The sequence below is a fragment of the Fukomys damarensis genome, unplaced genomic scaffold (genome assembly GCF_012274545.1).
Source record: "Fukomys damarensis isolate Sample0158 unplaced genomic scaffold, DMR_v1.0_HiC HiC_scaffold_14, whole genome shotgun sequence".
NCBI classification, from domain to species: Eukaryota; Metazoa; Chordata; class Mammalia; order Rodentia; family Bathyergidae; genus Fukomys; species Fukomys damarensis.
Genome location: NW_022900926.1, coordinates 63772498 through 63786628, shown reverse-complemented (window position 1 = coordinate 63786628; position 14131 = coordinate 63772498). Strand labels below are relative to the sequence as shown.

General features: G+C 42.1%; 1 protein-coding gene across 1 annotated transcript in view; it reads right to left on the bottom strand.

Moving 5' to 3' along the window:
- The window catches only part of Nt5dc1 (5'-nucleotidase domain containing 1), a 29255-nt gene extending 15225 nt beyond the window's left edge, over positions 1-14030 (bottom strand). The window contains exons 1-4 of the mRNA XM_010614058.1: positions 13824-14030; positions 9991-10072; positions 6373-6553; positions 3775-3872 (exon numbers count right to left, since the gene is read on the bottom strand). Coding sequence (XP_010612360.1) covers positions 3775-3872; positions 6373-6553; positions 9991-10072; positions 13824-14030 — 568 coding nt within the window. The remainder of the gene's footprint in view (positions 1-3774; positions 3873-6372; positions 6554-9990; positions 10073-13823) is intronic.
- Positions 14031-14131: the final 101 nt, after the last annotated feature.

Below are 14131 nucleotides of genomic sequence, written 5' to 3'. Positions count from 1 at the left end.
AGGAAGCCCTAACAAATATTGTAAGGGGGGACCACTAAAGTCAAGGTTTTTAAGCAATTTATTCTTTTATCTCTGCATAGTTTTAATTAAACAGAAACACTACATAAATTCAGCAACTTGTCGGCATAAGTTAATGTGTTTATGAGCGTCAGTATTAAAAATTTGGTATAACTTTTATTGTGTATTCTTGTTCATTACTGGTGTGTTTATGTGATAATTTAATTAAAAAAACCTACAAAATGGCAATACATACTACTACAAATACAGATTTTTGGGGAACAAAACATGATAACACTGCAAAAAAATAAAAATTTTCATTTACTGAGTACTTATGTATTTAAATATAAATTTGTAAAGGGGAAAATGTTTACTTTTTTCTGGTTTAATTAAAATATATTGTTCCCAGGTAACAAATTGTTTTCTTTTTTTCCCTCCGGTACCAGGGATCGAACTCAGAAACTTGTGCAGGCGTGACATCACTGAACTAAATCTCTGGCCCAACAAATTATTTCTAAACACGAAGGATTTCGGTATAAAATTTAGGCCAATATGTATATTTTAAAAATTAATACTTTCCTTTTCTTCTTGACCAGGAGTTGTAGTATTGTCATTACTGAGATTTGGGGCCAGATAACTGTCCCTGGGGGTGTCTTCTGTGTTACAGGGTGGTTAGCAGCACCCTCTGCCCCCACTCACCAGATGCCAGCAGGGCCCTCCTTCCAAGCTGCCTACCACAAACTTCTCCAGACACTGACCAAACTGCACTGAGAGGAAAAACTGCCATCACCGAAAACCAGTGAACTAGACCACTCTAATCAGCAGAAAGGTAGATTCTAACATCTTCAATCTTAATGAAATGTGTTCCGGATCCTACACTGTCTTCCAGCTAAAACCTCAACTTTGCTTTTGTGAGACCTGACTGAGCTTTTAAAGTGACTCCTTGTTTGCTGGCTAATGCTCCCAGAGACTGTTGTGCATCCCTCCCCTTATCAAACAACAGGTACTGAGGACACAACATTTAATTTTGGCCTTAACTTGTCAGGATGGAAAGTTAGGGTCAGCACCCTCAAGGACCAATTATTGCTATATTGCTCATCCTCATGTTTGGTCCCTGCATGGAAAAATGGAACAAAGGGTAAGGAGTTACTCCCCCAAAAAAGCGGAGGAATTATAGGGATAACTTTTATAAATAGCAAAAACCTATAAAGTATTACAATGTAAAGTGGCTTCTGCTGACTCTAATAGTAGTTTGTTTTGTTTAGCTCAAAACTAATAGGCACTGAAGGCACTAATTGCTGAATGAGGCATTTGGCCTTATCCTGAGATAACAGGGCACATCAAGGTCTTGAGCTCCGATAAGACTGGAGCCACATGATCGTAAGAGTGTCTAGATGAAAGAACCATTGTTAACATTTGCTTTACTGATCCTGACCCCTTCCTATGGGCTAAGATAGATAACTAGGCGAATCTTCAAGGTAAACTCCCCAACAGCAAAGAACTGTTATGCCTGGGTTGAAAGCTAACTGTCTTGTGACCATGATCTGTATATATACAAATGAAATGTAACCACCTAAATGAGGTCATGGCTGTAAACCCTATAAAACCTATACACAATCCTGTAATGGGGCTTCACCTCTCTTAGAGAGCGGAGTCTGCACGTGTGAAATAAACTTCTTTCAGTCTTATCTGTGTCCCGGTATTTAGTGTGCTCACTGGCTTGGTACAACAGCTTTCACAGCTCAGATTCTAGCACGAGCTGTCCACCTTCATAGGCTGTGTGCCCCATGAACCCTAGGACACATGGCCCGCCTTCCGTCCTTCAGCGCCAGGAATTGTTCAGAGAGGCCGCCAACCTCCAGGCTGCCCAGCCCGGGGCATTTCTTGTTCTTCGTTTCTATGGCTCGCCCCAGCTTCTGTTGTGTGACCCTCTCTCCTCCCCTTCGGACTTCTGCCCTCTGCTGCTCTGCTTCCCCGACTGTGGGCCTGCCTGCTTCTGCACTGCACTCTTTCTTCCCTATCCTGAGTGCTGTGCGATCAGCATGGCCCAAGACTTGCTCTGGGCCTTTCCCCCTCAACAATCCTCCTATGTCTGACCTCAAGCCCCTAACTTAAACATCCATGTGTGAGCTGATGAACTCCCGAACCTAGGTTTTTTCCCTTGGACCCCAGGCTTACTTACGAGTGACAGCTATATAGTTATATAATTCACAGGAATCTCAAAGACAGTACACTGAAAAATGAGTTCTCAGTAATTACTGCCCCATGCCGCACAAACTGTTCTTCGGCATTCTTCCCATGACTATAAATGGGCCCCTTGCTCATTTCAGAAAAAAGGAAAAGCAGCAATGTGGCACGCAGTTTTGACTGCTTCGTTTTCGTGTTTGTAATGCACACAGGAAGTCAGTGTTTCCCACCTCCACGTGTATCTGAAACGAGTCTCCCTCTCTCCAAGTCCAATACGGCTGCCTCAGCCCAAACCAGGGCGGCCTGGCACCTGGGACGCCGTAACTGACTGGTCTTCCTGTTTCTCTCCAGCTTTCCTTGAACCGAACTAATTCTACCGCCAGCAGTAAAGTGGTCTTTGCATTACCCCAAATAACCAAATGGGTACAAGATTGCCTACAGCATAAAGTTCAGACCTCTTTCCACAGCTTAGGAGGCTGTCTGCCCGCTTAACCTCACCACCTGCTTGCATGGCCATGTGCCAGAGCAACAGCCTCCTCTCTGTCACTGGAACACAGAACCCTTTCCCCAGAGGGCCTCTGCAATCTTCTGTCCCCAGACAGACACTTTTCTTCTGATCTCATGTCTTGCCCCTTGGGTCCACCTCACAGCTTATCTGCCCTGGCTCTGCAGACAGGCCTCCCGGGCCAGCCACTCTGGGATGCCTGCCTCCTGCACAGCACCACACTGGGGCACTACCTCCACATCACAAATCCGGCCCTCACGCTTGCTGATGCACCCGCATGTCTGCTTGGGTCTGCCAGGGCAGATCTCGGTGCAGTGCCCGACTTGCCACCCTGGCCCTAACTTGTGTTTCACTGCTCAGCAGCCCATGTCGGAGTTGGGTACTGAGCAGTCGATGGCCCAGCACTGAGCAGGCTTCTGAACAGCAGAGAAGCAGCAGGTCGAAACCAGTCCTACTGTTTCTTCATGTATGATGGAAGCCCTGGACGTGACTGACACGAATGCTTCTTTGAGGAATTCAGAATTTTAATCCCCAACAGTGTGGTGTATAGTCATGGGAAAGGAAGGAGAGGTGTGTGTTGTCTATCATTCCACCCAGAGAAGCTGCTAAGAGTACATTTTTTTTTCTTTTTAATTGCTGTTGTTGCTATTATTTAATTACGGTCCCCCTGGATTCTGCAGGCACTTTTGTTCTAGCAAAACACCCATTATGACTTTTACAGTTCATTCATTTCCTCAAGTATTTACTGAGACATTCATTTAGGCTCTAAAAATGAAGGTAAAGTCCGTGTTTCAATTTTTAAAACCAGGGAGAGATTGATATGTAAACAGATGATTATGAAATAAAATGATTAAGTTTAATACAAACAGACTTAATACCTTTTTGTTTTTAGCACCGGAGATCAAACTTGGGACCTTGTACTTGGTGAGATAGGAGGTGGTACCAGTGAGCTAAATGCCTGGCCCCTTAATATCTTTTCTTCTCTCCAATAAAGGGAAGAAGACATGGTGCTGTGTATAACACAGTATGCTGTACAGTTGTTGGTGAACCGGTTCACAGAAGAAATAAAACAAAACAGAACTTACTGAGTGTGTAGAAAGGCCTCTGACTTGGCGAGTGGGAGAAGAAACCAGGCTTCAGTGCATTTGTAATCACAATGTCAAAAAGATCTGCAAAATCATCCCTAAGAAGCAACAACATTTGTCATAAATTTATTTAAGGAATTGGAAAAGGCCCAAAGAAAAAACAACCATACTCTGCCTATTTTACATAGCGCCCTGCAAACCTGGGACCAACTGTCACACACTTCACAGTGGTCTCAACAGTCAGAGTGAGCTTCCCACTGGGAAGCAAGGGTGGTGCGGCACTGGTCTTCCTGACAGTTCGCCGAAGTGTAAGCACAGCAAAAACGGAAAAGAGAAATAAAGTGAGAAAAAGAGGTGAGGCGAAAGCAGCCTGGCAGCCCTGCCTCCAGAGCTGCCTTTCTCTGGATGAGAGTGCAATGGCGAGTTCAACAGTTTCTAACAGCTGTAAATACTCGGGAGCTATGTTCACAATCACATCGGGGGCGACTTACCTTGAACAATCAGTACTGATCTTGTGTATTATGTAGTTCCACAAAAAGTAGTGATCTGAGTCTGGGGACATGGGGAATGCTCAAACACGAAGAAACTTTATTTTGAAAATCAGGCTAGTCTTACAATGTAGCAATTTTTATTTTATTTATTTAATTAATTTTTTTTGACACAGGGTCTCACTATGTAGTTGAGGCTGACCTGGAACTCACTATGTAGCCCAGGCTGGTCTTGGAACTCACAGCGATTCTCCTGCCTCAGCCTCCCAAGGGCTGAGATTACAGGTGTGCACCACCACGCTCAGCACAATGTAGTAATTTTTAGATGACAACAATGAATGAATTTTTCTGGGTGTGGTGGTGCACATCTATAATCCCAGTACTTGGGAGGCCGAGGCAGGGGGATTGCTGCGAGTTCAAGGACAGCCTGGGGTACTTACGGTAGTGAGTTCAAGGCCAGCCTGAATTATACAGTGAGACTGTCTCCAGAAAAAACAGAAACAAAAGTGCTAGTGCCATTTAATCTGTATTTGGCACTACATTAATCTGCAGCAAAGGGAGGGTGATCCTTTCTCCCTGAGGTACTCAACCAGCACCCTGGAAAAACAATATTTACCTAAATCCCAGAATATTTTACAAGTCAACAATTCAAAGACTAGAAATTAAGGTGGGAAAAAGACTCTGGTCATCTCTTCGAATGAGAAAGGAAGAAGAACTCCTGATCCTTAACCTGAGGCAGGGTCCTCTAACAGTGGTGGCGAACTATGGCACACATATCGTTTTTCTTGTAAGACAGAGGATGTTAATGTACAAGTTGTTTTTTCTAAACTAAAACCTTAGTGCTCAGGTTTAACTGCAGTGTTGGGCTCTGGTGGCAGTCTGGGGGCTCATCTCTCAAAGGAATCATAAAGGGGATTATAGTAGATTAGAATGAGTTAAAAACATACACATATATAAAAATAAAACACCACATCACCTCACTAAACTAGATTACTTCTTTTGCTGCTTAGGGTCCATGGGCAGGAGCTTCTAAAATCCAAGGGACTAAAGCCCGGCACAGAGGACTGTGGGAGAGTGCAATGGCGTGGCCCGAACAAGGCGTTGACCAGCTATCCCGATGTGTCTTTGGCCACATCCCATATAGAGTCTGAATCACCCATGCACCAGTACTGAGCAGCAGGTTTTGGGATGAGGTAGGAGTGCATCTGAGGAACTGCACACTTGGGTGGGAGCTCAGCAGTAGTTAACCTAGGCCTCGGTGTATAAGTGAGCAAGGAATGGAAGGCAGTTCCAGCTGTCCAACTGCACAGAGGCTGACAGGACAATCCAACTCAATTTCATCAGGCTGCACACCAACAGCCAACAACCAGTTAATTCAGCATGGCCTACCGATTCATCCCGATGGAACAGTGCTCTTTTAGCAATAGCACGGAAACTGAAATGGCTGCATCCCACAACACTGGTTTTCACCCAGGGCTAACCCATGTCAAGGGAATGGTAACAGCAACTGTCCTTCCATCCTAGCAGAGCCTTCACTGTGCTGGTCCTGGGGCTGAGACCTCCTCTGACAACAGGCATGACGCAAGTCTAAATCTCAAAGCTGTATTAAACCTTGCCCCAGGCCACACAGTAAACCTGCAGAGCAGGGCCTGAGCTCAAGGATGCTCCCCCTTCCAGTCCCCCACATTCTACTGCCTCATCTTCACGGATGTCACTTCCACACTGGCAGTGCAGACCCTCAAGTACAGGGCCCCACACTGAAATGGACAGAAGGGGCCCTACTTCAGGAATTGGCCAGGAGGCGCGTCCCTACGATAATCACCCCAAATCCAGAAGAACTCACGACGACCCAAGGACACTTTCTAGAAGCTCAGTCACTTCTGAGCCACAGTAACTGTGCTCTGCTTAAATGTACCCTTGGAGGGCAGGGCTGGGGGGGTGGCTGCCGGAAGCAGATACTAGAGTCTATTAGGAGGGAAAGAAGAAAACACTTGTCACGGCACCATTTAAGGAGCGCCATGCTGTGGCCCAATCCCTTCAAGGAAGCACTGCCGCCTCATACACCATCAGCACTTTACAGACAAGGGACATGGACCTGGGCGCCACTTACCCGAGTGTGTACTCACACAAGAGCCTGCAGTAATCACTGTGAGAACTGGTAATTAATAAAAGAATCTTCCCGGCACTCTTTAGCTGTTGAAGCCACTTTCTCACAGATTTGGGACACCTGTGTAAATATTTGCCTGGATCTCTTTTTATTTCTGGAAAATAGAGTCCACAGTTTTCTGAAAAAAAAAATGATGGAGGTTTCTTTAAAAAATTGTTTTGAATTAATGTATTCTCCAAAACAATCTCTTTGAAAGCTATAGATTAGAAAGACTAGGTTTAAACAATGGCAATGATACCACTGCTAACTGCTTTTTAAAAAGAACTTTTTGTTTTTTGATTAAAAATAACAATGGTTGATATCGTTAGTTGATAATATGGATTGGACAGGTAATGAGAACTATTAAAACAGTCAACACAGTATCACCAATAATGCAAACCTAACTATTTGAAATACCAATCATAAATATTCCCTGGACCATCCAACAAATACCTGCTGAACACAGGTGAGGACCAGACAGGCAGATGGCACACCAGAAACACACCCTTGGCAGAAAGCTGGCGGCCTCAGAGGCACAGGCATGCTCCACAGAGCCAGGCTGCAGCCTCAGAGAGGGGTGGAGGCAAAAACAAAAACCAGGAGAAAGAAGCCAGAGAAGGTGAGAAGTCACTGCAACAGACATGAATGAACTTGGATGGCTGGCTCGGCCCTTCTGGGTCCCTAGTGAATTTCCAGGCTGAGGCTGAGCTCTGGGGCAGACAGACGGTGGCCAAATCTCCAGAAGTCTGGGCAAGCTGGAACCTGGGTACTGTACAGACAAGTGCAGACTGGGTTGAAACGCTTCTGGATTCACACAGCATTTTGAAACTGCACTAACAGCTGCAATATTAGATGAGGAAGAAAAGGGAATCCGATGTCTCACTACCTTTAAATGCCAGGGACAGAACACACTCAAAGACAAAAAAAACAGGTTAAAGAGCCTGAGCTCAATGGCAGACTCTGCAATAACCAGACCCCAGCTATACTTGCTCTGTTGGGTGCGACACACTGGATCTAACAGAAATGAAGTTACATTTCAGTAATGTAAGGATGGCAGAGTCTCTAAGCGGAAGGAAAACAAATCCAGAAAGATGCCAACCCTGCTGCCTGCCTGCCAAATTGCTCCCTCTCCCACATGCGGGAGTGATGACTTGTGTGAGGTCCATCCTCCCCCAGGTGCCAGGCGTGCCTGGCAAGGCCCTGGGCTTGTCCTTCTGCACCACGATGGTAATTCTCCCCACCTGCCAGTGAGCTGTGAGGAAGGTACAGGGCACCCAGGCCTGGCCAGTGAATGCTGAGGGAGGCCCTGCTCTCACTGCACCACCAACAGAGGGAGCCACACAGATGATGATGTGGTGGGGGGGCGACGCAGTGAAGATGTTCGGCTTCTACTACTGGGTGTCGTGTGAACCACTGCAGCCTCTACGACACCGCACACGTCTAACACCCTGGTATGTCGGGGTACACACAGGAAAGGTGCGGGGTCTCTGGTGACAGCCCCAGGCCTCCGATTAAACCACTGAATGAATCATCATTAGAAATACAGCACCTACCATTCAACTCTAGTGACTTCTGCTCACGTAAAATAATTTAATAAAAGCTTTGACATTAAGAACATCTGTTATCTATAGCCTAAAGCATCTTGATTCAGGAAGTAGAAAGGTTATGAGAATAATATTTAGACCTTAAGATTACCATAAAGGTATTATTTGTCCTAACCTCACTATTCTGCTAACAAGAATCAGGAAAAATTAAAGTATACAAAAAAAAAAAAATAGACTTCAAGAAACAAAGAGCAAAAACAAAGTGTGGGTTCTTTTGTATTTTGTTCTACAGAGACATCTGTGTGTAATTTTCTAGGATTTCCTAATATTTTAAAAGCTATGTAAGGACCCTTACAAAAATTATCTTTTCTGTCTTTCAGAGGAAGATAATGACATGGCTGAGGGCAGAACAGTTTGATGAAGGCAATTCCGGAGGCTATGTCTCTCTTAATTGTACTAACAGAGACACATGTGAGACTATTTCAGAAAAACAGGGCTTCTGTAGCAAAATAAACCTCACAGGCTAGATAACAAAAAGATTTATAGTGTGCAATAACAAAATTTTTATTCGGAAAACTGTTTCCTAGTTATATGTGCTTGGTGCCATCTAATGGTCAAAATATAAAATTGCTACTAAAAAATCAACATTTCTGAACAGTCCAAAAAAAGGGGAAGGGGATGAAGAGATGCATAGAGGGAGGTGGGAGGAAAGGGAAAGGGGATTAAAAAAGGAATTAAGATGAGTTATGTACATGTACCAAGTCCACAAGGAGTGTAAAAATGTACTACAGACATGTACTAATAAAATGATTTCAAGAAAGCATATACATTTACAATTACAATTTCTTACCTAGATTCATTTGGTATTTCTAAAGACTAATCCAAGGGAGAAAAAAAAATAATTTAATCAGAGAAAAATATCCTGAAGTAATACTGGGCTGTCCATTTGTTCATAAGCCACTGAAGTGGACAAATTAAAAACTCAAGCCTTCTACAAACAGATGCCAATGTAGACCAACTATGAGATACTCTTACTACAGAACACCACTGGCCGTCACTGGGAGAAATACCTTTTTCCCCTTGTAACTCCAAATCATTAAGGAACAAGAGCCATAATTATGCAGTAGTAAGTACACAATCATTTTTCTGCTGAAATAAATCAAGGTATTAAACACAGGAAGAGGTACAATAAATATACTATAACACATTATAATTTTCCTATTAAATCATTTCCCTGAGACTAAACCCTGAACAACAAGGCTTGGGGTGAAGGAGACATCTAATGGACGAAGACCTGTAGCGCGCAGGAGCAAACACAGGACGTTTACAGACATTCAGAGTAATTATGCGATCTCAACACACAGCCAGAGGGTGACGCCTGTGGTTCATGCACTAGCAAAGCCATTCCACCCGCAGTGTTTTCCCTCTTCCTTGCCCCCTTCAGAAAGCCACGGTGTTCACTACATGCCAACAGACCGACACCTTCCGGACAAGACAGGGAGTTCAGGTCATGCGGAAAGGAGGGGCTTTGTTTGCTCTGAACTCAGCAGGTGCCTGTGTGTCCACGTAACCTCCCAGAGACTTCTGTTTCACTGCCATTTCAGGTCACTCATTTTCCTGGCCTTCCTGTGACACTTGGATTTGTTGATGTTGGTATTTTCTGTCCCCAGATGGGATTAAAAGTCAAAACATTTTTTTTTTTTGGTACTGGGGATTGAACAAGGCAAGTGGGGGCACCACTGAGCTAAATCTCCAGCCCCTAAAAGTCAAATTTTTAAAAAGCAGGTTCAAATTAACAAGGGCAGCTCTCCATGGTAACTGGTTAATACAGCACCATGGAGTAGCAGCTGAGTGGGTAACAGCCTCCGAGCACTCAAGAGGCAGAGGCCTAAGTCCACTGAAAGGGTCTCAGGGCCTCTTGTAGAAGAATAAAACCAGTGACGCATGAATATTAAAAGGGCTTGATTTTTAAGGCGACAACTGTGTCACGTGGCTGTTTCTCCCATTGCCGAGTAAGTGAGCATTCTTGCTAACCTACCACTACTACCATGAGATTTGAGGACACGCTGGCTGCCACTTCGGCCTCCAGCCAAGAGCTGTTGCTGTCTGTACCGCAAAACCTAATTTAGGAAATTTAAATATTTACAACCATTACCAGTTAAGAGCACACTAGTAAATAGGTAAAATACTTAGCTATGAATTGTTTAAATATACTTAACTGCACAGATAACTTACTTAATTAAAAAAATAATTTTGGGGGGGCTAAGACAAATATTTTTTAGAGGACTAAAAACTTTTTTATACAGGTGGCAAAAGATGATGCTGACATTTAATATTAAAAAGATTTTCTATTTAGAATCTCTATCACATTTAATATTTGTAAATGAAAAAATCTAGACTCTCTAGATTGAAGGGAAATTTATCTGCCACACATAACGCTTAGAGAAGGACTTTGAAGACCTGGGAATGAAGTATGTAACGCACTGAACAACAGAATGTATAAAACTGACAACTGCATAATATCTGACTTCCATCTCTAATTTAACAAGCTGCATGTGTGACTGTCCCAGCCGGTGTGGTACAAATGGATCTAATCACTTTCATCGGACTTTTTACTAATAAAATGTCTATAAATGGACCAAGTCTAGCTAGTTGCTTGGTTTTTTGAGACAGGGTCTCACTATGTAGTTGAGACTGACCTGGAACTTACTATGTAGCCCAGGCTGGTCTCAAACTCACAGAGACCCTCCTGCCTCAGCCTCCCGAGTGCTGGGATTACAGGCGTGCGCCACCACGCCCGGCTTAGTTGCTTGAATTTGAATAACTGTTGCCCAACTATAAATATTAAGATTATTCAGACCAATTAAAAATTATTCTAATAATCAACAAACTTATTTCACTAAATTAAGAGAAATTTATATTTGTGAATTTAAAACATTTTATATATAAAGGTGGCTGATTTGTGCAGTGTGCAAAATTTCATAATGGGTTTGGCTTTTTTGGCATCCACAGCAACACCCACTTTTTCAGATAATTTTTTAAAACAATCTCTATATCGCTTGTGTGTGTTTCTTACAGATTCTAAATAAGTTTCTATAAAGTGCTTTTTCAAGTAGTTTGTGCCCGCAGCATTTCTCCATGGGTTAATGTTTATCAGTAATTAATTCTCTAAATTTTAACATGGCTTCTTACGAGAACCCCATTGCTGGTATATATAATGTGCTTTTATAACTAATGCACCACAAATTAGCTATATTACAATTTTTTATAGCACTTTATTGTTTTCCTCAATATAAGACTCTCTGTTTTATGGCCAGATTATTATTACACTCAGTGGTCAATTTTTCTTTTATTACTCCATTACTCTTGGCGGTTCTCACTTTTTGGGGATTTTTTTTTTCTTTTTATTGAGTTTATTGGTACCATCTAGGTATACAATACAGTTACATTCATCATTGGGATTCTGTACCTTTACATAATAGGTCTTGATTCTCATTTTTCCCCTTGTCCCTGCCCTCCCTTCACCCCCTCCTCCCCTCCCCATTTACAAACACTTTATTTCCATTTTTTCAGTTTCTCATATTTTTTTCCTCTTCCTTATTACCTTTCCCCCACCCTTCCCACTTTCCCTACACCTTTAACACTTTACTTCCTATTTCACATTATTAATTATCTCATTAGGATCCTGTGTACTATTACAGTTTTTCACACCAAAGAAACTATTCAGTATTTCAGTTAAAGAAATCTCTGTATGAACATTAAAAATAGGGAATCCTAAAATAAAACTAAAAAGGAAAGTAAAAGAGAAAAGGCAATGATGTAACATTAAAATAATCCTTAATTCTGGAGATGAAGATGGTCCCTGAACATATTTAAATTGCTTCTTGCTCTTATAGTCTTATCTTATTCTTTTTTTCATTATTTAGAGAATACTTTATTAGTTTCTGTAATCAAACCCACGTAGATATGACCTTATATATTTAGTACTATGTGTTACCCCTGTACACACGGAAAACAAAGTAAAAAAAAAAAAAATTTAACATTTCTAGACCAATATGGCTGTTCATTTCTGTACAATGCCAACTCAACACAGTAAACTGGGATGACTTTTTTTGGGATTTTTATTTGTAAGTAATTTTTGAATACATATTTGTATATTTTAACCTATTCATTTTTCAATTTTAAGCATATTTCAACTTTGTAAATTTTTTTCCCATTAGAGTGTCAAATACAGAACACAGATGATTCTTTTTATCTTCATGAAATAAACTTGTTGATTATAATTTAAAAAACTGATCAGATCTGTTTGTAGCACCAGTGGTTCAAGCCACTGGATGGGACAGTCATGCATGTACCACTGGTGGTCCAAGCCTGTGGGGCAGGGCAGTGGGTTAATGCGGATTCTGCTCCTGCATGACCGTATCAATTTACACACTTCTCCTATGTCTCCAAAGAGCCTGATACAGCTGGTCTAGGCTGGGCCACAACACTGCTTTTTATTTGTTTGCTTGTTTTAGCTCCCCAGGAGATTCTAATGAGACACTGGAATAAAGAATCACTGCTGCGAACCAAACTATAAGAACCTGGCACATTACCATTATCTGCATTCCTTGCATGGTTCACTGGATATCACAGGCTCTAAGAAGACAAGAACTTCCTGATTTTACAGTATCTTATTGGTATATAGGCTTGTGTGCAATAAAGGCAATAAAGGAATATTAACTGCTGCTGATATTCTCTAATGTGACTGTAGTTAATAACATTTACTCTTGCTTTATGCACATTAGTCATGGTATTTTATATTTAATTAAGTATTCTGATTTTAGAATGATGGATTTCATGTGACTGTAGAATTACTGGAGTAAAAGAGGCTGACATGGGCTTTTTTTGAGGGAAAGTTATTCACATAGTTCAAGTGAGTATCGAAAGCCAAGGAGAGTACCTTCTCTCTCCAGAGCCATCAAACTGGCAAGCCTTGGGCTGAACAGTCTACAAGTATTTTTGGGCGGTATAATCCATGTTTTAAAATTTGTAAATTTTAATGCTTTTGGATAGCATTACACAAGAAACAACAGGGGCCTCTGCAGGCTAGAAAGGGCTAGAAAGCTTACAGCTGGTGATATTTTCTCTTGTTAATGTCAGAGGAAGCGGAAAGAACTCTAAAAATGTACACGATGACATGATTAGAAGAACCCAGAGAGCCTGCAACTTCATATGAATAAAGGCTCTGTTGCCTAAACATAGTCTTAAAAATTACCTGAATGAGAAATAGGAATGTTTTTCCTGGCATGACAAAGTAAAGATGGTTGCAGATAAAACCTAAGACAGGTTTTAGGCTAGCTTTAAAGAGACATGCAGCAAGTTAGATCTCAAATAATTTTAAAATTTATTTGCCAGGCATATGACCACCTTAGAAGGTTTTGTTTTAACCAGAAATTAATCTGATTGATTATCCTGACATAAAACCTCCCATCTCCTCCAGAAGAGAAGACCTACAAAAAATCAGGAGAACTAAAACAAAACGGAGTATATTGGGGCAAAGCAGGTTCAGAAATGTGTTAATGCTATTGTTTAAAAAATTTTTTGCATACTTGTAACCTCAACACTCTGGGAGGCAGAGGTAGGAAGATCACAAATTTGAGCCTAGCTTGGGAAATTTAGCAAGACATTGCTAAAAGGAAACCTGCCTTCCCCTGGGGGCTAGAATGCTCCATTCCATAACAAACAAAAGCCCAGGAATAAAACTTTCACCTGGTTTTCTTCTGTGGCACACAGATTTATGGAATGCTATGACAGCCTTTTACGATATACACACTGTGCTAACTTCAATTCCCAAATGAGTGTAAACTAAGATGGATCGCCCTTCAGCACCCCAGACAGCCCTGCTCTCTCTCCTGCTCCATGTCTGAGAGCCTGGAGCCCTGAGGCGTGCAGGGTCCTCAGGCAGAAAACAGTGGGCCTGGAGGAAGGTTCACAGGTGAACTGTGGGAGCCACTGCTCTCGAGCCAGGGCTTCCAGCCCATCCCTCTCAGCCCTACCAGTCCTTTTCTTCCTGGTGGACTCCTCACACCTTTGCATGCTGCCTCCTAACATACACAGTTATTTTAAAACACTTAGACCTGAAGGGCTTTTTAAACTAAAGATTAAATAACAATGCTTTGCCAAGTTAATATGAAGGA